We start from the raw sequence: 26,878 nt of genomic DNA on the forward strand, positions 1-26,878 counted from the left end.
AGGCTGGAAGACAGGAAGTCTTTGTAGGAACCACCCAGGTCAATTGATGTCCACCATAACAACCATCCAGGTCACTAGATGTGCACTATGGCAACCATCCTGGTCACCAGATGTACACCATGGCAACCATCAGGTCACCAGATGTACACCATGGCAACCATCAGGACACTGGATGTACACCATGGCAACCATCAGGTCACTAGATGTACACCATGGCAACCATCCTGGTCACCAGATGTACACCATGGCAACCATCAGGACACTGGATGTACACCATGGCAACCATCAGGTCACTAGATGTACACCATGGCAACCATCCTGGTCACCAGATGTACACCATGGCAACCATCAGGTCACCAGATGTACACCATGGCAACCATCAGGTCACTAGATGTACACCATGGCAACCATCCTGGTCACCAGATGTACACCATGGCAACCATCAGGTCACCAGATGTACACCATGGCAACCATCAGGTCACTAGATGTACACCATGGCAACCATCAGGTCACCAGATGCACACCATGGCAACCATCAGGTCACCAGATGCACACCACACGTTTTGGACTCACAATATGTCCAAACATGACTAACATGCCAAGCCTTAATCCTGTTAAACTGGGAGATGGGGGTGGAAAAGGCAGGTTGTTTGCACTGGTTGCCTTCCTAAACCTGTGCCCCCAAGGACAGCAGAGTGGCACACTGGGTAGAGCTGCTGCCTCACAGCGCCAGAGACACGATTCGGGATCTGTCTGTATGTAGTCTGCACGATCTCCCTGTGTCCTCGTGGGTTTCCTCCGGGTGCTCCGGTTTCCATAGATGTGCAGGTTCGTCGGTTAATTGGCCCTCTGTAAATTGCCCCTCGTGTTGGGGGAATGGATGTGATAACGTGGAACTAGTGTGAACAGGTGATCGACGGCCAGCATGGCCTTGGTGGGCCGAAGGGCCTGTTTCCAAGCTGCATCTCTAAACTGAAGGGCTGTACCATCCAAAACCGCCTAGACCGAGTGAATTAGAGGGACCACCCTTAGATAATGTTCACGCTTAGCTAGCAGGTTAATCTTGTCACTCTTGTTTGCCCCTCTGTGAAAATTGCATTGATTGCTGCTACACTGATTTCTGCTCGTTTGTTGCTAACCATTTAATGTCAGCAGTCTAAACTCTGCTTTGGTCGTGCTGTTGTGATGATGTTGAGTGTCAGCGGTCACGTCATGCCAGTGGACAACTTTATTCAATATTCTCTGCCTGGTTCTCTCTGTCCCACGCCACAGGATCTCATGGAACAGCTGGAAAAGCAGGATAAGACTGTCCGGAAGCTGAAAAAGCAGCTTAAAGTATTTGCAAAGAAAATCGGTGAACTGGAAGGTATGTTCTCCAAGATGAAAACAAACTAATCTCTGCATGGTTCTCAGTGAAGTGTGAGATGTCTCATGAGATTTTACCCGCTGTTTCTTAGAGCAGTTTCTGTAACGGTGATGAGTAAATGTTCTTCATGGTTTGTGTATGATGCTATGAGGTTGCCGGGTGACTTGGACAGGTTGTGTGAGTGGGCGGATGCATGGCAGATGCAGTTTAATGTTGATAAGTGTGAGGTTATCCACTTTGGTGGTAAGAATAAGAAGCCAGATTATTATCTGAGTGGTGTCAAGTTTGGAAAAGGGGACGTACAACGAAATCTAGGTGTCCTAGTGCATCAGTCACTGAAAGGAAGCATGCAGGTACAGCAGGCAGTGAAGAAAGCCAATGGAATGTTGGCCTTCATAACAAGAGGAGTTGAGTATAGGAGCAAAGAGATCCTTCTGCAGTTGTATAGGGCCCTAGTGAGACCGCACCTGGAGTACTGTGTGCAGTTTTGGTCTTCAAATTTGAGGAAGGATATTCTTGCTATTGAGGGCGTACAGCGTAGGTTTACTAGGTTAATTCCTGGAATGGCGGGACTGTCATATGTTGAAAGACTGGAGCGACTAGGCTTGTATACACTGGAATTTAGAAGGATGAGAGGGGATCTTATCGAAACGTATAAGATTATTAAGGGGTTGGGCACGTTAGAGGCAGGAAACATGTTCCCAATGTTGGGGGAGTCCAGAACCAGGGGCCACACAGTTTAAGAATAAGGGGTAGGCCATTTAGAACGGAGATGAGGAAAAACTTTTTCAGTCAGTTGTGAATCTGTGGAATTCACTGCCTCAGAAGGCAATGGAGGCCAATTCTCTGAATGCATTCAAGAGAGAGCTCGATAGAGCTCTTAAGGATAGCAGAGTCAGGGGGTATGGGGAGAAGGCAGGAACGGGGTACTGATTGAGAATGATCAGCCACAATCACATCACAGCCATGACCACAATCACTATTGTCTATTGTGTATAATGGGCTTCACTGGACATTGAGTTTTTAAAAAATTCGTGTCATCACACAACTGTTTGCCAATAGCGAGCAAATTTTAGTGCCACGTGGTTGGCCTCTGCAAGATCCTTTACAGTGCGTGTGTCATGCAGCATGTCACAGCTCAGGAGATGCTCCATAGTCTGGAGGCCCCGTCCCCACTCGCAGTCTGCCGCATCTTCAGTATATCCCCACTTCAGCATGTTCGATTCGCTCCTCCCCATGCCTGTCTGCTGTCTGTTGAGACTGCGCCAGGTTATCCACGGCTGGTTGGGACCTGGTGGGAGTACTCTCTGGCATTGCAGCTCCTAGAATCAGAAGAGTTGTCGCCAGTCAAAAAGAACGCCTCACTCAGACAATCAGAGGATGAAAGACACCCCCGACGTGACCACCCTTTGCAACCTCAGCGTTTGAAATCACTCAGAATTTTCCTCTCGTGTCCATCCCCTGGACTGCAGTGCATCGGCCAGAAGGCTCAAACTCTGGGAAGAGAGACTAGAGAAATCTCCGGAAGACACTCGCATGGCAATCGACCCCTCTGAGAAACTGGACATTGAGTTGAAGGCGTGGAACCTCACGTCTAACAGTACAGTAAATGCTCTTTTTAGTGGACCTCTTTATAATGGATTGCGGTTAGAAAGCACTGATGTACCGATGGCTTCACGCACCATCCCAGGCCTGGCTCCACCGGGCTTGTGCTGCATCTAGGCCGGGCCTTCTGCCCCCACCACAGGCCCGCAGAGCTTCCCCGGCCAGGCCTGCTGCCGCCGCTGCCACCGTCACCACGACCCTTACCTGCACTCCGCCCCCACCCCACCCCACCCGCCCGCAGGCCGCGACCATCGACTCCGCCGATCCTTGCCTCACCGCCGCGCCAGAGCCTGGATTCTAGGCCCAGTTCCAGACCGAGAGTCTGAAGGGTCTCCAGAGATGCTGCCTGACCTGCTGAGTTACTCCAGCACTTTGTGGGTCCTTCTGTGCGATAACCAGTTCATGTGGAGGAAAGAACTGCGGATGCTGGTTTAAATCGGAGATAGACACAAAACGCTGGAGTAACTCAGCGGGACTGGCAGAATCTCTGGAGAGAAGGAATGGGTGACATTTCAGGTCGAGATCCTTCTTCACAGTTCTTTGTTTCTTCTACTTACACAATGATAATACCTCACTAGTTTATAGCGGACAATCAGCAATAACGGACACCATTCCCCCACCCATGGTCTATAGTAACAAGGGTTTATTATAGCTTAAATGTTGCACGCATGTACAGTGACCTCATTTGTTATCTCAGAATCTGAATGATCTTTAACTGTATAATGGTGCTCAGGTGCTTTTTGCTATCTTCATAGTATTTTGCAACTATATTTGATATTATACAGATGATATGCCATGTTATTTTAACTGGGAATTGTTCAGTTAGAAGACCTCGAGTGTCTGAGCTATAGGGACAGGTTGAGTAGGCTGGGACTCCATTCCTTGGAGCGCAGGAGGATGAGGGGTGATCGCTGGGGTCAGGGTGAGGGGTAGATGCTCAGAGTCTCTTGCCCAGAGTAGGGGAATCGAGAAACAGAGCACATAGGTTTAAGGTGAGGGGGGAAAGATTTAATCGGAACCTGAGGAGTAACTTTTTCATACAAACGGTGGTGGATGTATGGAACGAGTTGCCGGAGGAGGGCGTTGAGGCAGGGACTATTGCAACATTTAAGAAACAATTAGACAGGTATAGGTAGAGGTTTGGAGGGATAAGGACCAAACGCAGGCAGGTGGGACAAGTGTAGATGGGACAAGTGTAGATGGGACTAGTGTAGATGGGACTAGTGTAGATGGAACAAGTGTAGATGGGACTAGTGCAGATGGGACTAGTGTAGATGGGACTAGTGTAGATGGGACTAGTGTAGATGGGACTAATGTAGATGGGACTAGTGTAGATGGGACTAGTGTAGATGGAACAAGTGTAGATGGGACTAATGTAGATGGGACTAGTGTAGATGGGACTAGTGTAGATGGGGCTAGTGTAGATGGGGCTAGTGTAGATGGGACAAGTGTAGATGGGACTAGTTTAGATGGGACAAGTGTAGATGGGAGTAATGTAGATGGGACAAGTGTAGATGGGACTAGTGTAGATGGGACTAGTGTAGATGGGACTAGTGTAGATGGGACTAGTGTAGATGGGACTAGTGTAGATGGGACAAGTGTAGATGGGACTAATGTAGATGGGACAAGTGTAGATGGGACAAGTGTAGATGGGACTAATGTAGATGGGACAAGTGTAGATGGGACTAATGTAGATGGGACAAGTGTAGATGGGACAAGTGTAGATGGGACTAATGTAGATGGGACTAATGTAGATGGGACTAGTGTAGATGGGACATGTTGGTCATTGAGGGCAAGTTGGGCCGAAGGGCCTGTTTCATACCGGTCGGTGTATCACTCTACGATTCTATGAATGCACGCAGTCTATTTCCCGGGGTCAGGGAATCAAGAACGAGAGAGCATAGGATTAAGGTGAGAGGGAAAAGATTTAATAGGAACCTGAAGGACAACATTTTCACACAGAGGTTGGTGAGTATATGGAAGATGCTGCTGGAGGAGGTGGTTGAGCCAGGTACAACAGCATTTAAAAGACAATTTGAACAGGTACAAGGATAGGAATAGTTTGGTAGGATGGGCCAAATGCTGGCAAATGGGACTAGCCAAGCTTAGATGGGACATCCTGGTCAGCAAGTACGAGTGGGACCAAAGTGTCTGTTTCTGTGCCGTATGAATCTAGGAGTCCAAATTAATGGCTCGAACTAAACGGGATGAGTTTCCTACAGGTAGACACAAAATGCTGGAGTAACTCAGCGGGTCAGGCAGTATCCAGAGATGCTGCCTGTCCCGCTGAGTTACTCCAGCATTTTGTGTCTACCTTCGATTTAAACCAGCATCTGCAGTTCTTTCCTACGCTCGAGTTTCCTACATGATGGCTCCACCAGTTGGCATAGTCACTAAAATAACGATGGAGCATGTGTGGATTTAAAATGTTTTTGATTTGTGAGGAGTTGCAACTGGAAAAAAAAATGTTTGGTTTTGATCAAAGTTGCAATTTCCTGAACTGCTGAAGACCACCTGGTGGAGGTGCCCACACACAGCGTTTATTTGTGATGCACCTTGTTGCAAGCTGACTGACACGGCATTGACGTGCAGGAAAATAACTGCAGATGCTGGTACAAATCGAAGGTATCACAAAATGCTGGAGTAACTCAGCGGGTCAGGCAGCATCTATGGAGAGAAGGAATGGGTGACGTTTCGGGTCGAGACCCTTCTTTAGACTGATGGTACATTGATGGTACGACGCCAAGGGCCCTGTGCTCTACAATCAGTGAGCCATGAGAGATTCTCCCCTTTCACCATCTCTCCTCTTGCCACAGTGGGCCAGACTGAGAACGTGTCTCCCGCCCAGCTCGCCGATGAACCCATCCGTCCGGTGAATATTCCACGGAAAGAGAAAGACTTCCAGGGAATGTTGGAGTACAAGCGGGACGACGAGCTGAAGCTGATTAAGAACCTCATCCTTGGCAAGTATACACTTGAACACCACCTCCTGATCCCCTTGGGCAGCTTGCAGCCCAACCCAAACGAACGTTGAATTCTCCAATTTTAGGTAACTAATCCGCAATCAGCCCCCTTCTCCTCCCCCCCTTTCTTCCCAAGAACACTCCCCCCCTCCCCTCCCCCCGAACCCCTGAATAGGTTCTTGATTAGTAAGGGAGTCAAAGGTGATGGGAAGAAGGCAGGTGAATGGGGTTGAGAGGGAAAGATAGATCAGCCATGATCGAATGGTGAGGATTTGATGTGCCAAATGGCCTAATTTTGCTCCTCTGTCTTGTGGTCTAACTCTAGTAGCTCCCTTCCACAACCCAAAGACGTGAAGGTTGGTGGGATAATGGCCATTGTGAATTGCTCCCAGCAATTGTAGGTGTAGGGGGGATGTTAATGAGACTTTGGGGAGAATAAAACGTGAGATTAGTGTAAATAGATGGTTGATAGTCAGCGCGGCAGTGATGGGCTGAATGGCCTCTTTCCCTGCTGGAACTCTCTGATCCTCTGACCCTTGCAAGCCCAAATGGTTGGGTATCGCTGACCCAGATCGACACTGGAAAAGAAAACACAAAACGCTGGAATAACTCAGCGGGTCAGACACCATCCCTGGAGAACATGGATAGGTGAGGTTTCGGGTCAGGACTGATTATGGTGAGGGGGGGGGGGGTGAAGAATTTGGGGAAAAAGAAAGCTGGGAGCGATGCGGGAGCAGGACAAAGTCGGGAGAGTGATGGGTGGATACAGGCGTGGGGGGAGGGGCGGGGGGGGGGGGGGGGGTTGATAGGCAGATGGTTGGACAAAAGCCAGAGATGAAAAGACGCAAAGTGTGAGTAAGGATGCAAGAGGTGGAAATTGTGAAGCCAGAGGAAGGAATATAGCTGGAAGCAACAAAAAAAAAAATTGCTAGAGGAACGTAGTGGGTCAGACAGCATCTACGCTGTGTCTCAAACTAAACCAAACCAAAGCCTCCGTTTCCTTCCTGTAATGGAGCGACTGAACTCCACAAACACTCCAAATATGCTTGTTGGATTTATATACCACCTTTCTGAAATTAATATGCCCTCCCTCCAAACCGCAGAACTGAAGCCCCGTGGTGTGGCTGTCAACTTGATCCCTGGACTGCCGGCTTACATCTTGTTTATGTGTGTACGCCACGCGGACTACATCAACGACGACCAAAGAGTGCGGTCTTTGCTCACGTCAACCATCAATGGCATCAAGAAGATCCTAAAGGTACGACGGTGATGGCTCCTTGCAAGAGCACATTTACACATTGACTGAAATGGTTTCAATTATCTACTTAACCTATTGATAAACATCCCGGAATCAGAGAGGGTAACCTCTTGCCAGGGTGGGATTGATCTGTTTTTTTTGTAAGGGCGGCACAGTGGCGCAGTGGAAGAGTTGCTGCCTTCCAGTGCCAGAGATCCGGGTTCGATCATGACTGCGGGCGTTAGTCTGCATAGAGTTTGTACGTTCTCCGTGTGACCATGTGTGTTTTCCCCGGGTGCTCCGGTTTCTACCTACATTCCAAGACATGCAGGTTTGTGGGTTAATTGGCTTGGGTAAATTGTCCCCAGTGTACAGGATGGAACCAGTATATGATCGGCGTGGGTTCGGTGGGCCAAAGTGTTGTAGTGGCCATATAATAACAGAAGCCTTACACCTGGATAACGAGCCAAAGACTTTATTAACTACATAGCACGCACAACCTCACGCCTGCACGTTCCACTTACACTAACCCGAATCTCGCAAGCAGTGGTCACTCAAAATCTAATGGGGCGTAACTAGAAAAGCACGACGCATAACATGAGTGACACCATTACACTAATCTTCACCCCCTCTTAAAGAATCAACAGCGATACAGACCCATAAACTAAGCACGTCATGTATAACAATCGATGACATACTGGAAGAAAGTTAAACATAGTCCGGGTACTTCACAACCGGCCTGCAAACGCGACCAGCACATGGACGATAGAGACCATCTCCATTCTTCTTATACGGGGAGAGAGGGCCTGTTTCCACGCTGTATCTCTAAAACTAAAAACAAAACCTTTGAGAGATACAACATGGTCGAAGCCCTTCGGCCCACCGAGTCGACGCTAGCCATCAGTCACCTGGTCACACTAAGTTCTATGTTGTTCCACTTTCTCATCCACTCCCTGCACACAAGGGGCAATTTTCAGAGGCCAATGAACCTTCAAGCCTGCACACATCTTTTGATGGGGAGGAAACTGGAGCACCCTCTAAGCTCGAAAGGGTGCAGAGAGGATTCATGAGGATGTTGTCAGGACTCGAGGGCCTGAGCTATAGGGAGAGGTTGAGCAGGTTAGAACTTTATCAGAGGAGCATGAGGGGTGATCTTACAGAGGTGTGTAAGATCATGAGAGGAATAGATAGGGTAAATACACAGTCTTTTACCCAGAGTAGAGGAAATTAAGAACCATTTGACATAGATTTACGGTGAGGGGGAAAGTTGTAATAGGAACCTGAGGTGCAACTTTTTCGCACAAAGGTGGCGGGTATGTAGAATGGATTCCAGAGGAGGTAGTTGAGGCAGGTCATTTAAAAGATGTTTGGGCAGGTACATGGATAGGACAGGTTTAGAGGGACATGGGCCAAATGCAGGCAGGTGGGACTAGTGTAGATGGGACATGTTGGTCGGCGTGTGCAAGCTGGGCCGAAGGCCCTGTTTCCACGCTGCATGACTATGACTCTATAACACACCCAGAGGAAACTCGCGCAGTCGCGGGGAGAGCGTGCAAACTCCACACAGACAGCAGCCGAGGTCAGGGTTCGGTGATCTTCTCTCATTGCTATTTATCTGTTGGGCTAGCTAACTTTTGTAAGATCCTTTCCAGCAATGATGTGCCAGAGCGCAAGGTGAATGGTAAACAAATGATGTGTGACAGGAACTTGCGGGATGTGATATTTATCCAACGGGTGGGCCCGATTTTTAAAAAAAACAAATCATGCCGTCGTGTGTGTGTCGGACTTTGGATTTGTCTCATTTGTTGGATTCAGTGGGATCTGGGTTGTAGTTTGTTCAATAATGTGAATAAAGATTACTGACTTAATTTTAAACCCAAGATAAATAACACTGCATGAACGGGTGAATGCAAGACCATGCAGTTGGAAAAACAATTGAGTCTGAGTTTAGTTTATTGTCACGTGTACCAAGATACAGTGAGAAGCTTTTGTTGCGTGCCAACCAGTCAACGGAAAGACAACACGTGATTACAATCGAGCCGTCCACAGTGTACAGATACATGATAAGGGAATAGCTTTTAGTGCAAGGTAAAGCCAGCAAAGTCTGACCAAGGGTAGTCTGAGGGTCACCAAAGAGGTAGATAGCAGTTCAGCACTGCTCTCTGGTTGTGGTAGGATGGTTCAGTGCCTGAGAACAGATGGGAAGAAACGGTCTCCGTGTCTGGAGGTGTGCGTTTTAAAGGGAATGACGTGAATAATGTCTGTTGTATGGTAAAGCCAGTAAAGTCCCATCCAAGATAGTCCGAGGGTCTCCAATGAAGTAGATGGTAGTTCAGGACTGCTTGACAACTGTGACCTCCAGGGTCAAGAACATCTTCTTCCCATCAACAGTCAACTATTGACAATTGCACAACACTAACTTCAACAACTATGATCTTCTGTGGACGGTCTGTGGTTGCACTGAGGATTTTGTTGTTTTTTTTGCATTCGTATCATGAACATTAACATTAAATGTTTTGGATTATTTTCCAAATTTGTGCATTGTTTGCCTTCCAGGGCCTATTTAGCTTGTCTAATTGTTTCTGTTGTTGGTACATTTGACAATGAAACACACTTGGCCTTTGACTCTCTTGACACGCGTTGAGTAAGTAAATCGAACAGTTGTCGGAGTGAGAGGGTCTTTCGTGAAAGATGCTTCCGCAAGAAATAATCCTCACGCTGACTGTAATATGTTTTCCTGATGTTTTTGTTTTTTTCTTCGCCTTTCATTGCAGAAACGAAGTGATGATTTTGAAATTGTGTCGTTCTGGTTGTCGAATACGTGTCGTTTCTTGCACTGCCTGAAACAGTATAGTGGTGAAGAGGTACAGTACTATTTGTACGATCTGTTGTGGAAATGTATCGAATATATACACAATGACTCAGGGTTTACTCAAACGCTCTGACTGCCCTTGAATCATCGTGCTCACAATAAGTATGAGCAATATTAGAAGATGGACACAAGATGCTGGAGTAACTCAGCGGGACCGGCAGCATCTCTGGAGTGAATGAATGGGTGACGTTTCGGGTCGAGACCCTTCTTCAGACGGTAGAAGATAAATCAGTCTGAAGAAGGCCTCCCAACCTGAAACGTCACCTATCCATGTTCTCCATGGATGCTACTTGACCTGCTGACTCCAGCACTTTGTGTCCTTTTGTTTATTATCCAGCATCTGCAGTTCTTTATTTCGAAGGCAAATTTCATTGAACGCATGTTGATTTTAAGGATTGGGTCTTAATTCCTGACAAATTGTTGGGATTTAATGTTTGATCAGAAGATGGATTATACGCAACCCTGGGTATTAACAAGCACGCGTTTTAGTTATCTGTGAACTTGGCTGCCGAATCATTTAGTAGATAAATTTGGACGTTCCCTGATTGTAGATGTTAGAAGATCCATTAAATTACTTGATTATTCACTTTATCCTGTTGACAGCAACAGGTTAATGTGAATAAAGAGTTAATCCTATAGATCATAGAAATATAGAGGCAGAAAATAGGTGCAGCAAAAGGCCGTTCGGCCCTTCAAGCCAGCACCGACATTCAATATGATCATGGCTGATCATCCAGAATCACTACCCGGTTCCTGCTTTCCTACCATATCCCTTGATTTCGTTAGCCCTAAGAGCTGTAACTCTCTCTTGAAAACATCCAGTGAATTGGCCTCCACTGCCTTCTGTGGGGGAGAATTCCACAGATTCACAACTCTCTGGGTAAAAAAGTCTTTCCTCACCTCAGTCCTAAATGGCCTACCCCTTATTCTTAAACTGTGACCCCTGGTTCTGGACTCCCTCAACATCGGGAACATTTTTTCCTGCATCTAGCCTGTCCAATCCCTTAAGAATTTTATATGTTTCTATAAGATCCCCTCTCATCCTTCTAAATTCCAGTGAATATAAGCCCAGTTGATCCATTCTTTCATCATATGTCAGTCTCGCCATCCCGGGAATTAATCCGGTGAACCTACGCTGAACTCCCTCAATAGCAAGGATGTCCGTCCTCAAACTAGGAGACCAAAACTGCACACAATACTCCAGGTGTGGTCTCCTAAGGGATCCTCTAACTTCTGCAATGTAACTTGTGGTACTTTGCACAGATGAGTTAAAAATTGAGCTATCAGTGAACACCAGATCCAAATGCCTTTTAAAATAGCATTCATGTTAAAATATATATATTTTTTCAATTCTTTTTATTGATGGATAACTTCACTGTGGTATGGTTTTCTTTTTTATGGGTTAGCTGAATAGTGTGGTGAAGAATCTATTGTCAATGCAAGGCAGCTTCTGTGGCCATGGGAATTGAACTAACGATGATGTATTTTCCATGATATTTAGGCATTCATGAAGCACAATACCACACGACAGAATGACCATTGCTTGAGGAATTTTGACCTTGCTGAATACCGGCAGGTCATCAGCGATCTCGCAATTCAGATATACCAGCAGCTTACCAAGGTGATGGAGAATTTTCTGCAGCCGATGATTGGTGAGTAGATGCAGGTTAGAGACAAAATGTCTTAAGGACATTTGCACCTCAACTTACGATGGGGTTACGGTCCAATAAAACCCATCGTAAACCCAAAATATCGTAAGTCAAAGCATCGTAAGTTGAGGAGCATCTGTACAAATATTCTTACCAGCGTTTGGCGGCACGTTCGGTGGCTTAGCGGTCGAGTTGCTGCCTCACAGCGCCAGAGACCCGGGTTCGGTCTTGCCTATGGATGCTGTCTGTACGGAGTTTGTACCTTCTCCTTGTGACAACACCAGTTTTCTCCAGGTGCTGCAGTTCCCCCCCCCCCCCCCCCCCCCACACACACTCCAAAGACATTCAGCCATTGTAGGTTAATTGGCGTTGGTAAAACTTTAAATTGTCCCTCGTGTGTAGGATAGTGCTAATGTACAGGGTACAGAAACTGAATGAACAAGGACACATTTAAGTTTTCACTTTCAGCAAGGCAACTGTCACAGAAGGCGCTGGTTTTTTGATTGATTGAAACAGCCTGGAAACAGGTCATTCGGCCCGCCGAGTCTACACCGAACATCGATCACCCATTCACACTAGATCTGTGTTATTCCACATTCACGTCCACTCCCTGCACATTAGGGCCAATTTACAGTGGGCCAATTAACCTACAAACCCACACGTCTTTGGGACGGGGGGGGGGGGGGGGGGGGGGGGGGGGGAACCGGAGCACCCGGAGGAAACCCATGCGATCGGTCACAGGGAGAACGTGCAAACTCCATACAAACAGCACCCAAGGTCAGGATCGAACCTGGGACTCTGCGCTGTGAGGCGGCAGCTCCATCGGCTGCGCCACTGTTTGTATTAACCTTCGTTATTTCTCGGGCAAAGGGAAAATCGTATTGAAAGCCTCGTCGCTAACTGTCTCGCGTCACAAACAGTTTCAGGTATGTTGGAACACGAGACTATTCAGGGGATGTCGGGACTGAAGCCCACAGGTCTGCGAAAGAGGACCTCTAGTGTTGCAGATGAAGGGACGTACACTCTGGACTCCATCGTTCGCCAGCTCAATAACTTCCATTCGATCATGTGCCAGCACGGCATGGACCCGGAGCTCATCAAGCAAATCGTCAAGCAAATGTTCTACATCATTGGGTCGGTCACCCTGAACAACCTGCTGCTCCGCAAGGACATGTGTTCCTGGAGCAAAGGAATGCAAATCAGGTCAGTCATTAGAGTCATAAGGCACGGAAACAAGCCCTTCGGCCCATCTTGTCCTTGCCACCCACGACACTCAATCTACACTGGTCATCCCGGCATTTGGCCCATATCCCTCTAAACCTTTCCTATCCATACACTGTCCAAGTGTCTTTTAAATATTGTGATAGTACCTGCCCCAACCAACTCCCCTGGCCGCTCGTTCCGTACACCCACCACCTTCTGTGTACAAAAACAAAGTTTCTCCTCAGGTTTCTTTTTAAATCTTACCTTGAACCCAAATCCTTAATTCATGATTCCCCTTTTCTATTCACCCTATCTATTCCCCTCGTGATTTTGTACACCTCTAAAAGATCACCCTTCAGACTCCTATTCTCTAAAGAAATGGCGGCACTGTGGCGCAGCGGTAGAGTTGCTGCCTTACAGCGAATGCAGCGCCTGAGACTCAAGTTCTACGGGTGCTGTACTGTACGGAGTTTGTACGTTCTCCTCGTGACCTGCGTGGGTTTTCTCCGAGATCTTCGGTTTCCTCCCACACTCCAAAGACGTACAGGTATGTGGGTGAATTGGCTGGGCAAATGTAAAAATTGTCCCTAGTGTGTGTAGGATAGTGTTAATGTGCAGGGATCACTGGGCGGCACGGACCTGGTGGGCCGAAGGGCCTGTTTCCGCGCTGTATCTCTAAATCTAAATCTAAATCTAAATAAAGTCCTAGCCTGCCCAACCTCTCCCGATAGCTCACATCTTTGAGTCCTGGCAACGTCTCGTAAGTCTTCTTTGCTCTCTTTCCAGCTTAATGTTATCTTTCCTACAGTATGGAGACCAAAACTGAGCACAATACTCCAAGTGCAGACTGGCCAACATCTTGTTAAGCCTGGATTATCTTGAACAAACTACCATGGTTCTTGATGGCTTTTACCTTAAGATGAAATGCCCCCTCCCAACCCCATCTCTCTCCTCCTCGTAACATGCCACAAAAGATTTCTATATTAGTTCCAGTCTGAAAATTCACAGCTCCATCAGCTGTTTTGCAGTTTTGTGACATATCTTAATGGCAAACTAGTTTTGTCTCAAAATTGCTAACTTGCCGGTAATGTCTTAATGGCTAACTAAGCAGTGGACAGACCCAACTTCTGTTCTCAATTCTCTGAAGACCAACAGCCCAAAAGGCTTCTTCACCGCATTATCTATCAACGCACCAATTTTAGGGAACTATGTACTTGCACTCCTAGATCCCTCAGTTCTACAACACTACCCAGGGCTCTACCATTCACTGAGAAAGTCCTACCCTGGTTTGACTTCCCAAAATGTATCATCTCGCACTGATCTAAATTACACTCCATTAGCCATTTCTCGGCCCACTTGCCCAACTGTTCAAGATACTTTCTCAGCTGCTATTTCCCAATCCCATCATTCTTCACGAGCTCATATATGTTCCAGAAGCAGAATTAGGCCATTCAGCCCCTCATGTCTACTCCACCACTCAGTCGTGGCTGATCGATCTTTCCCTCTCAACCCCATTCTCCTGCCTTCTCCCCATAACCCCTGACACCTGTTCTCCAGGGAATAAAGTCCTAGCTTGCCCAACCTCTCCCGATAGCTAAGGCCTTCGAGTCCCGACAACATCCTTGTAAATCTTCTCTGCTCTCTTTCCAACTTATTGGAATCTTTCCTACAGCTCGGAGACCAAAACTGAGCTCAATACTCCGAGTGCAGACTCACCAACATCTTGTACACCTGTATCAATATTGAACAACCCCCCATTGTTCTTGATAGCTTTTACTTTAAGGTGAAATGCCTCCCCCCACCCCACCCCCACCCTCTGCACACCTCCAGATTCAGAGACAGTTTCTTCCCAGCTGTTACCAGGCAACTGAATCATTCTACCGCAACCAGAGAGCAGTGCTCAACTATCATCTACCTCTTTGGTGACCCTCAGATTATCCTTGATCGGTCTTTGCTGGCTTTACCTTGCCCCAAACATTATTCCCTTGTCACTGTAAATGACTCGATTGTAATCGTGTATTGTCTTGCTGTCTGGTACGCACACAACAAAAGCCTTTCACTGTACCTTGGTGCACGTGACAATAAACTAACCCGAAACTGAACTGAAACCTCTTTCACCCTCTGAACAAACCACAGAAGATTTCTAAATTAGCTCCAGGCTGAAGTTTTTGAGTTTCCAGAAACCAGTTTTGTGACATGTCTTAATGACAAACTAATTTTGTCTCAAAATTTCTAACCTGCATTGGCTTTCCAACCTGACCGGCTTTTCCTGGTTGTCCAGGTACAACGTGAGCCAACTGGAGGAGTGGCTGAGGGACAAGAACCTGCAGACCAGCGGTGCCAAAGAAACTCTGGAGCCTTTAATTCAGGCCGCCCAGCTGCTGCAGGTGAAAAAGAAGACCGACGAAGATGCAGAAGCTATCTGTTCAATGTGCAACGCTCTCACCACTGCCCAGGTATGCCACAAACAAAGAATAAGCACACGACAACCAAAAGTCTGTAGCTTCCTTTTGCTCTGGTATTTTATTTCATTCTTCACATGCGTAAATTATAATGTTTTATTCTTAATTGTTTACTGTATATCGTGTTGCTACTTGCGAGCAAAGCACCAAGGCCAAATTCTTTGTATGGACACATACTTCGCTCATAAAATTTACTCACTTCAATTCAATTCAAAATGCTGGAGTAACTCAGCGGGCCAGGCAGCATCTCTGGAGAGAAGGAATGGGTGACGTTTCAGGTCGAGACCCTTCTTCAGACTCGACCCGAGACGCCACCCATTCCTTCCACTCAGAGATGCTGCCTGTCCTGCTGAGTTACTCCAGCATTTTGTGTCATTCTTCGGTGTAAACCTGCACCTGCCGTTTCTTTCCTTCATATGCCATCCTTACCTGAACCGGTCCTTCTGACCCCACAACCCCTTCACTCGGTTCAGGGGGAAATTATTTTGAGTATTCTGAGCAGTTTTGGGCCCCATATCTGTGGAAGGATGTTGGAGAGGGTCCAGATGAGATGATCCCAGGAATGAGTGGGTTAACATATGATGAGATTTGTCGGCACTGGGCCTCGACTCGCTGGAGTTTAGAATGATGAGGGGGGACCTGATTTAAACTTACTGAATAGTGAAAAGCCTGGAAAGAGTGGATGTGGGGAGGTTGTTTCCACTAGTGGGAGAGTCTAAGACCAAAGGCCACAGCCACAGAATTAAAGGACGTTCCTTTAGAAAGCAGATAAGGAGGAATTTCTTTAGTCAGAGGGTGGTGACTCTGTGGAATTCATTGCCTCAGAAGGCTGTGGAGGCCGTCAATGGATATTTTTGAGGTGGAGATTGATAGGTTCTTGATTAGTACACATGTTAGCGGTTATGGGGAGAAGGCAGGAGAATGGGGTTGAGAGGGAGTGTTAGATCAGCCATGATTGAATGGCAGAGTAGATTTAGAGTCATAGAGTGATACAGTGTGGAAACAGGTCCTTCGGTCTAACTTGCCCACATCGGCCAACAATGTCCCAGCTACACTAGTCCCACTTGCCTGTGTTTGGTCCATATCCCTCCAAAACCTGTCCTATCCATTTGGGCTGAATGGCTTAATTCGGCTCGTATAACAAGGTAACAGACATAAAGATGTTAAACCAACCGAAGTCCATAGTGTAACTATAACGTCCACATAAGATCATCGTTGCTGAGGTTAGTGTTGTGCAGTGTTCAAGAGCCTGATGGTTGCTGGGAAGAAGCTGTTCTTGAACCTGGCGGTCACGGTTTTCAGGCTACTGAAACTTCCTCCCGGAAGGTAGCAGCGAGATGAGAGCGTGGCCAAGGTGTGGTGTGGGTCTTTGATGATTCTGGCTGCCTTTTTGATGCTGCACCTCCATTCGATGGTAGAGAGGTCAGTAGCTGTGATGAAACGAGCAGTGTTCACCAAGCTCATTCCCGGCTGTTCGAGATACTGAACCAGGCCGTGATGCAACCAGTCCGTCTGCTCACTGGGTCTGTTGGCAGTGGACATCTATGAAAGCTCACTGCGTTTTCTGTTACACAAGGGCGTTAAATCCATCACAGGCTCCCTCCTGCTTTCCAAATTCAGATCAGAGTTTGTGATGAGGACCCATCAACTGATTAGATTCTAAATACTAATGAAATCAAATCATCTAAAACGCCGTGTTTTCTAGTTCAATACACACTCGTGACTGCAGTCTGATCTATTTATAATGTCAGATGGATCTGACGATAGAGACAAAATGCTGGAGTAACTCAGCGGGACAGGCAGCATCTCTGGAGAGAAGGAATGGGTGACGTTTCAGGTCGAGACCCTTCTTCAGACTTCAGACTCAGATGGATCTGTGTGTCACTGGAGCTGGTTGCAAGGAACATGTTCACCAACGTACAGATGCTTTGGCAGTGCCACCTTTTCCACAGTTTAAGACAAATATTAATATTTAGCAAAAGGGAGTTTCTGTGAGTGGAGTGACTGAGCTTCTGGAGTGATCTTCAGTCCACACGTTCAGGATATAATCTTGCCTTCTTCTTCCAGCCATCAAAGATCTTTTGTGGTAAATAGATGAACATTTCAATGGATGTTTTTAAGGCCGAGATAGATAGATTCTCAATGGATACCAGGTGTCAGGGGTTATGGGGAGAAGGCAGGAGAATGCAGTTGGGAGGGAGAGATAGACCAGCCATGATTGAATGGCGGAGTAGACTCGATGGGCCGAATGGCCTAATTCTGCTCCTATCACTCATGATCTTATGTAATACTGAAGAACACAACTGAATTACTTAAATAGAACATGGAACAGCACAGTGTTTAGAAACAATGAATTGCAAATGCAGATTTATATGGACACAAACTGCTGGAGTAACGCAGCGGGTCAAGCAGCATCTCTGGCAAAAATGCATGGATTACCTATCAGGTCACTTGCACCTCCTTCTGAAGAAAGGTCCCGACCCACTACACCGCCCATCCTTTTTCCCCCAGAGATGCTGTTTGACCCACTGAGTTTTTCCCCAGCACTTTGTGCCTATCTTTGGTAGAGCAGTACAGCACGGGAACAGGCCCTTCAGCCCACAATGTCTGTGCCGAACATGATGCCACGTCAAACTGATCTCCTCTCCTTGCACCTGGTCACTATCCCTCCATTCTCTACATGTCCAAGTGCCTATCCAAAAGCCTACAGAGCGTCACTATCGTATCTGCCTCCACTGCCACCACCTGGGCAGCACGTTCCAGCACACACCACCCTCTGTGTACGTGGGCTGTGGGTAGAGTGAGCCCATTAGATAATTGGTCTCTCTGACCCCAGACCTCCTTTATACAGCTGAAGGGACGATTATGGATGGGGAATGAGTTGGTTATGGTTTGCAAAGTCTACCCCGCTGAAGCGAAATGATGCAGATATCAGAATTGCAAAATAAAACAGAAAATGCTGGAAGTACTCAGCAGGTCAGGCAGCATCCGTGGAGAAAGAACCCACTAATAGTTCATTTCCAGGTCCTGATGAAGCATATTGGATCTAAAAGGTTAACTTTTCTTTCCACAGATGCTACCATAAGACATAGGAGCAGGATTAGGCCATTTGGCCCTTCAAAACTACTTCCCCATTTAATCATGGCTGATCTATTTTTCCCTCTCAACTCCATTCTCTTGCCTTCTCCCCGTAACCTTTGATGCCCTTACTAGTTAAGAACCTACCAATCCGCGCTTTAAAAATACCCAATGCCTTGGCCTCCACAGCCTTCTTTGGCAACGCATCCCACAGATTCACCACCCTCTGGCAAAATAAAATTCTTCCTCATCCTTAGTCTAAAGGTGCATCATTTTATCCTGAGGCTGTGCCCTCTGGTCCTAAACTCTCCCACTAGTGGAAACATCCCCTCCACCTCCACACTGTCTAGGGCTTTCATTATTCGGTGAGTTTCAATGAGATCCCCCACTCATCCTTCTAAACCCCAGCGAGTACAGACACAGAGCCGCCAAAGGCTTCTGTGCAGCTGAGTGCTTCAAGCTTGAAGATGTATTAGGTCTTCTTCTTCTGTCGTGTGTCTTCTAGACCTGCAGCTCCGTTGAGGCGAGCCAGGCCAACGTGTCATCGTCCAGGTCAACCAGACCTCGTTCACCATTCGGTGGCCGGTATTTGGGGCAACTGGTGACTGTGTGCTCCACTGTCTGTGTTGGGTCCCCACACTCGCAGAAGGCACTGTCCACGAGACCCCACCTCTTCATCGCCACTCCATAGCGCCCCACGCCTGTCCTCAAGCGATTGAGGGTTGTCCAATGCTTTCGGGGCAGGTCCTGGCCAGGGACGTCCGTGGGTTCACCGACGTAGCGGTGTGGCCTAGACGTTTCCACTGGCTTCCACTGGTCTCTCCATCTCGTCTTGACCCAGGCGGCCTTGGAGGTGTCAACCGGTGTTGTACAGAGCAGCTCGTGGGCTTGCACGGCAAAGGGGCGCCGTGACTTGAGGCGCGCGTGTCGTGGTGTCTCTGTGACGATCTGATGGAGAAGGTGGAAATCACTGGTCCGTGCCTTTCGAGAAAGGGCCAGCGTGGCTGCTCCTCGTCTGATGTTGGCCGGGGCGATGCCGGCAAGGACGGGCAGTTGGTTTACTGGGGTGGCTCGTAGGCATCCGGAGACAGTCCGTAGGGCTGTAGGTCTGTAGGTCCATAATGGTTCCAACATTATAGGCAGCAGCTCGTGTTAATCTTTTTATATCTGGAATGGCGTAATGTTAGAAATGCATTAAGTGAGGATGTCATGACTGATTTCGTCAGAAAGAGTTGGATTCCAGCAGGTGATGAACTTATTCCCACAGGTTTTTCTCCATATGGTAAACCCACGTCATGGTAACTGCATTTTTTGTTTCTTTGCCAGATTGTTAAAGTCTTAAATTTATACACTCCCGTTAATGAATTTGAAGAACGTGTAACTGCCTCATTCATACGCACTATTCAGGTAAGACTTTCATTCTCGTACGAATATTGGTGTGTTGATTCTTTTACTTGTGTTGAGATGTGGCTCCCATTGACAAAGACGGTGCTACTGTGATCCCCTAATTGCCCTGCAGGGGGTGGCGACGAGCTCCCATCTCGAACCGCAGGAGTTTAGTTTAGTTTCGAAATACAGCGCAGAAACGGGCCCTTCGGCCCACTGAGTCCACACCGACCAGCGATCCCGCACACTAACACGGTCCCAAACACACTAGGGACAATTTTACATTCATGCAAAGCCAATTAACCTACAAACCTGTACGTCTTTGGAGTGTGGAAGGAATTCGGCGAAAACCCACACAAGTCATGGGGAGAACGTACAAACTCCGTACAGACAGCACCTGTAGTCAGGATCGAACCCGGGTCTCTGGTGCTGTACAGCAGTAGCTCTACCACTATTGCCACTGTACCCCTCCAAGTTACTCTGGTGAATGTACTTCCATGGTGACATTGGGTGGGGAGATCAAGTATTTAGGCTCAACAACACTGAAGGAGGAGCAACACAAGAGGTTAATTGGCTTGGTATATTTGTAAATTGTCCCTAATGTGTGTAGGATGGTGTTAATGTGCGGGGATCGCTGGTCGGCACGGACTCGACGGGCCGAAGGGTCTCTTTCTGCGCTGTATCTCTAAACTAAACTAAACACCTTAGTCGGGATGGGATTTGTTTTGGAGGGGACCCTTTCTGTTGTGTTCTCCTGGTTTGGGAGGTGATGTTGGCAGGGCCCAGTACACATTGTCAATAGACACACACAACAGCTACATGGCACCAAGGGTGAAGGGAGCAAAGAGTTAGGGTGGATGGACGTCAACCATTGGGCTGATTCATTCTTCATCATATTGAGGGTCCATGTACTATCAACTATTTTAACTTTGGAAACTCGACAAAAGGGACGTTGGCATGTTTAATGGGAACATTTCATCTTTAAGGTTTATTGAATTGAATCGATTGAAAGATGGAACATTCAAACAGGCCCTTCGGCCCACTGACCATCGGACCATCAGTCACCCATTCACACTAATTCTATGTCATCCCACTTTCTCATCCAATTCCCTACACACGAGGGGCAATTTAACAGAGGCCAATCGAACCTACAAACCTGCACGTCTTTGAGATGCGGGAGGAAACCGGTGCACCCGGAGGAAACCCACGAGGTCACGGAGAATGTGCAAACACCACGCAGACAGAAGCCGATGTCAGGATCAAACCTGGGTCTCTGGCACTGTGAGGCAGCTGCTCTACCAAGTGGGCCTGTTTACTTCAGTGGGAAAGTGTTGTATTAGAGCTGTACAGCATGGAAACAGGCCCTTTGCCCCACCTTGTCCATTTTATCAATGGGGCTACCACTGACTGTTGAGTTATACTTTATCATGAATTTGTTAACATACATGTGACCTGAAAAAGTAAAATACCATCTGACCGTTGAACCCCATGCTGATTAATGAAGAATTTAGAAGCCAAATTGCAGTCAAATTTAGGAATCATGCAAAATTGGACCCAAATTTGTGCCCACTGTCATGGATATGTTCCTTCAAACCAAATGGGTGGTAATCAGTTATTCTAACATATTATTTCCTTTGTTAAACTATCAGGAAAACCTCTCATGAAAATATGTAGAGAAATGTAATATTGCATGTTCCCTTCTGACTAGAAATAAAAAGCATGTAGGTTTTTCATCATTAGCATTAGAATTTGCAGATTAGTTTAGTTTTTTGAGGTACAGCGTGGAAACAGGCTCTTCGGCCCACTGAGTCAATGCCGTCTGTCCACTAGTTCGACCCTACACACTAAGGCCAATTTACAGAAGCCAATTAACCTGAACGTGTTTGGAATGTGGGAGGAGCACCCGGAGAAAACCCACGCGATCACAGGGAGAATGTACAAACTCCATACAAGACAGCACCCATAGTTGGGATCGAACCCGGGTCTCTTCCTTTCAATATCTGAATTTTGATTCTTTTGTTTTTTAACCATACAGAGATCTGAAACCTATGGGTAATATTTGTAAACTCCGATTGCGTTAAGACTCTGACAGTAATAATCCATGAATTATTTTTATTCCCCCTCTCTCTCCAGGTGCGTTTACAAAATCGAAAAGACTCTCCACAGTTGCTAATGGATGCAAAACACGTATTCCCCGTCACGTTCCCGTTCAATCCATCTTCTTTAGCACTTGAAAGCATTCAGATCCCAGGCAGCATGAACCTTGGATTCCTGTTACGCGTCTGAGGAGAGGTTCTGCAAAATGGCGATCACACCCATCCATTACACACAGCTAGAGCAGTGTTGAAGCAAATGTGTTAACAAGGAGTGTACATTGAAAATAAATGCCCAACACTTTCATGCAGCACCAATAAATATCCAATGATGACTGTGCTCTTGTGCAGTTTCAGTGAACATACTTCAAAGTTAGCATCTGTAAATTAGGGTTTGTCATTCCGTGCCTGTTAGATATATTTAACTATGGGGGACACAACTGCCTGATATAGCATCATTTTGTCTCATAACTCTTATTTAAGGTCAATATACAAATGATGTAGAATACAAAGCTCCATTAGAATATAATCTAGAGATTACATTGTTGGTGTTTACTTAGCCAATTATGATAGTAATCTGTCCAGTGTCCCTTTAATAGGTTAAGCTGCACTCATTTGACAGCCCACAGTGTAACGTCAAGATGTCACTAAAACTATTTCACGTCCCATTATGCCTTTATCAAGCCCGTTTTAAACTGATTCATGCAGGTACGTGTAGTTAACATTTTAAATTCCAATTCTGACAAAGCACAAAAGCGCTCAAAAGTAATCAACTTCTCAGATGGATATTTGGCAACAGATTAAAAATATAGCCATTTGAACAAAAGCATTTCTTTGCAGTATTTGGCACAATATCGTTTGGCCTTTTAAATACGCCCTTGTTGGAATCTGTGGAGAGACTTTACAATGCAGGACTCGCTCTTTAATTTGTTTGTTACTGTGTATATTAGGGTTCAAGATGACAATTGTACAAGCTGAGTAGAAGTATTTTTTTCCCCCCAGTATTTTCAGCATTTTTCAGTATTTAGTGACGTTGGGCTCAAGTCACATGCAGGTTGCAGTAGTTAAGATGCAGGCATCAATCTCACTAGACAGCTTTCATTCCAGTGTCCCAATGGCTTCGGATGTTGTTCTATAGAATCACTTCTGGGAGGTCTTACTTTAAAGGACAATAGGCACTCTGAATTATAAATTTGATTTAAAATGTCACCTCACGGTGGCCAAAATATATACACTTGTTCTACCCTTCATTGTTTACAGATTTTAAGTTATTTAATTCATGAACCAACCAGCCAATTTCAGAAACCTGGTTTCAGGACAATGGTTTACATATCTCTATAGTGTATTATATGTGCCTATTTATCATCCTGGTAGAATTCTTAATATTTAACGGAAAGGTGTCTGGTATTTCAAAGTCCCACAGGGTAGAAGTTAATATAATACCCTGTATAAATCTACAGAGTCCTTTATTTCATCCACAAAGATTATTGGAAACAAATCAGACAATACATTAAAGATAGACACAAAATGCTGGATATCAGCGGGCCAGGCAGCATCTCTGGAGAGAAGGAATGGGTGACGTTTTGGGTCGAGACCCTTCTTCAGACAGATACATTGACTGAAACTATACTGAACATTTGATTTACTCATGACTTGTTGTAGATTTTGCAGTTGTATACAACTGTCTTAACGTACAAAGTTCCCCAGAGCCTTACAGATATTTCCTTAATTCACTCAAAATAACATTTTTCAAAAGCATATGCTTTGGGCAATCTTTAAATAAAAAGTGGCTTTTTGTCAAGCGAGCAGAAACTGTATAGACAGAACGGATTTTTTTGGAAAAAAACATTGTCTAGGAAATTGGTCAAGTCTAAGTTACTGACTGCCACTCATCAACACGGTCACCTCCCAAAACCAGTACTTTTATTTTAAGCCATTTTGACAAATTCTGGGTTTGGAAAGTGAAACGTTAGAATTGATCAAATAGACGACGAGTTATTAAACGGCTGAACAAAATATGACGGTAATATTCCTTTGAAATATCAGTTATGCACTTTAGTTTTGCCCCACATATATATCGTCTCAAGTTTTCTGCTTCATATGGCTTTTTACTTCTTTGTACCATAAAACGTACGTACATTACTAGCGATTAGTGTTAAGAAGCTAGAGATATTTAAATTATCCGGCAGTGGACATGGACGAAAACATGTGTTGCTATAGTATGTTATTGAGGGATGTTGACCCTGGCTAACTATTGTGTTTAACCAGGTAATAAACACTGAGTATGATATTGATGTACAGAAAAATTCAAAACACTAGTGTTTCCCGTTTGTAGCAATTAGTAATTGTGTGCATTATGGCAAATGTATATTGACTTAGGAAATTAATGTCCAACTTGTAAAAATAAAAGTTTCAACACTATGAACTGGCTTCCTTCTTTTTTATGATTGATATCTAACAATTTTGTGAATGTATTTATGAATGAAAGCATTGCAGGAGAATACTATTTGGCTGCAATACTAATGAATTGAGTCATTTCAAGAGGCGTTTAAAGTCACCACTGAGTCTGAGGATAGTGTGTAATGCACGAGTGAGGACATTAATTAGCAGGGGTCGAGGAAAGAGTGTTTACGTTGTGGCCGTTTCCACCAATCATTCCACCAGGGCCGTCTTAACGCATGGGCCTGATGGGCACTTGCCCGGGGGCCCACAAGCATAGGGGCCCCATGCTGATCTGTGTATGTTAAGTGACTTGCAATAAATAAATACTACTTTAAAAATGTAGGTTCAATAAGTGCTTTTTTCGCAAAATTTTCGATCCCTAAGTGCTTCTCACAGCGATCTGTAAGTGCTTTTCGCAACAATGTAGCACCCTAAGTCCATCGCTAAGTGCTTTTCGGTAAGTGCTTTTCGCCGGCACGACAGGGGGGGGCTGGTAGGGAAAGGGGGGTGGGGGAGAGTAACGGTAGGGGCCCCAGTACATTGCTTTGCCCGGGGGCCATAATGCTGTAAAAACGGCCCTGCGTTCCACCACCACGCACAAGAAGCAAAAGACGCCATTGCATGCAGATGCCGAGAAGTGTGTTCACCTCTGTGGCTGAACAATTTCTAATCTTGTGAAGTGGACTCGATAAGAAGATTAATTAGCAAAAAAAACAAAATGCCGGAGGAACTCAGTGGGTCAGTCAGCATCTATGGAGGGAATGCACAGCTGATATTCCAGATTGGGACCCTTCTTCAGACTGATGGAGTAGGGGAAGGGGGAGAATGTTGGAAAAGAGAGATGGGGATGGGGCAAAGCAGGTGGATACAGAGAGGGGGTGGGGTGGCAGATGTGGAGTAAGTGACAAAGGGTAGAGGTTAAAAGGCTATCAGATAGGAAACCCCTTATCCCCCCTGGGAATCCCCAATTTCCCTTTTGTCCCCCTCTTTCTCTTCTCCTCCCCCACGTCCCTTTCCACCCATATCCGTCCATCTGGCTTTACAGTATCCTCTTTCTTTCCTAATCAGTACAATTGCAAAAAAGGCCCCTCTATTTTTAAACTCCAATCCCTTTGCAATGAAGGCCAAATTACAGTTTTGCTGCCTGAACTCGTTGAACTTACCCGCTAGGTTTTGGTGATTCATGCACTGGAGCACATAGATCCCTCTACTTCACTCAGTTACAGTCTCTCGCCATTTACATAATAATCTGCCTTTGTGACTTCTCTGACCTTACACATCCCGACATTAAAGTCCATTTGCAAATCTTCTGCCCACTCACTCTCTCTATATCTGCCTATATCCCATTGTAGAATCATGGTGCCCTTCGTAACAAAACAAAAAGACACAAAGGACTGGAGTAACTCAGCGGGTCAGGCAGCATCCCTGGAGAACACGGATAGGTAATGGTTCGGTTCATGACTCTTCTTCAGACTGATTATTTTGATGAAGAGAGAGATGGGGGCAGGACGAAGCCTGGTGAGTGATAGGTGGTTGGACAAAAGCCAGAGATTAAAAGACAAAAAGCGTGAGACCTTCATCCAACCATCTGCCAATCTTCCAGCTTTGCCCCAACCACAGTCAGTCCGAAGAAGGATCCTGACACAAATTGTCACCTTTGATTAGTATGGGTGTCAAGAGTTGTGGGGAGAAGGCAGGAGAATGGAGTTGAGAGGGAAAAATAGATCAACCATGTTTTGAATGGCGGAATAGACTTCATGGGCTGAATGGCCTAATTCTTCTACAACTCATGAACTGTCAATAGACAATAGGTGCAGGAGGAGGCCATTCGGCCCTTCGAGCCAGCACCGCCATTCAATGTGATCATGGCTGATCATTCTCAATCAATGCCCCGTTCCTGCCTTCTCCCCATACCCCCTGACTCCGCTATCCTTAAGAGCTCTATCTAGCTCTCTCTTGAATGCATTCAGAGAATTGGCCTCCACTGCCTTCTGAGGCAGAGAATTCCACAGATTCACAACTCTCTGACTGAAAAAGTTTTTCCTCATCTCAGTTCTAAATGGCCTACCCCTTATTCTTAAACTGTGGCCCCTTGTTCTGGACTCCCCCCAACATTGGGAACATGTTTCCTGCCTCTAACGTGTCCAACCCCTTAATAATCTTATATGTTTCGATAAGACCTCCTCTCATCCTTCTAAATTCCAGTGTATACAAGCCTAGTCACTCCAGTCTTTCAACATATGAACTAGGAACACTGTCATTGTTCCCCAGAGATGCTGCCTGACTCGCTGCGTTACTCCAGCACTTTGTCTTTTTTTTGTTGTTGTTGCATAAACCAGCATCTACAGTTCCTTGTCCACCCTTCATCGCAAATGGGACGATTCTAACAAAAGATGCTCGGATCTGAAACATCATCTCTATTTCTCCTTCCACAGATGTTGCTTGATCTGCTGAATGTTCCACCGTTTTCTGTCGGGTTTTATTCAGCATCTGCAGCGCTTTGATTTTTCGATGACAGTGCA

The 26,878-nt window shown here is 46.1% G+C and overlaps 1 protein-coding gene across 1 annotated transcript in view; it reads left to right on the top strand.

Annotated features, from left to right (window-relative positions):
* The window catches only part of myo5aa (myosin VAa), a 169,314-nt gene extending 144,650 nt beyond the window's left edge, over nt 1-24,664 (top strand). Inside the window, exons 33-41 of the mRNA XM_078427407.1 lie at nt 1,273-1,366; nt 5,788-5,934; nt 7,038-7,192; nt 9,946-10,035; nt 11,545-11,695; nt 12,613-12,895; nt 15,177-15,351; nt 19,762-19,842; nt 21,955-24,664. Coding sequence (XP_078283533.1) covers nt 1,273-1,366; nt 5,788-5,934; nt 7,038-7,192; nt 9,946-10,035; nt 11,545-11,695; nt 12,613-12,895; nt 15,177-15,351; nt 19,762-19,842; nt 21,955-22,107 — 1,329 coding nt within the window. The 3' untranslated portion in view covers nt 22,108-24,664. The remainder of the gene's footprint in view (nt 1-1,272; nt 1,367-5,787; nt 5,935-7,037; nt 7,193-9,945; nt 10,036-11,544; nt 11,696-12,612; nt 12,896-15,176; nt 15,352-19,761; nt 19,843-21,954) is intronic.
* Nucleotides 24,665-26,878: the final 2,214 nt, after the last annotated feature.

The sequence above is a fragment of the Rhinoraja longicauda genome, chromosome 33 (assembly GCF_053455715.1).
Source record: "Rhinoraja longicauda isolate Sanriku21f chromosome 33, sRhiLon1.1, whole genome shotgun sequence".
NCBI classification, from domain to species: Eukaryota; Metazoa; Chordata; class Chondrichthyes; order Rajiformes; family Arhynchobatidae; genus Rhinoraja; species Rhinoraja longicauda.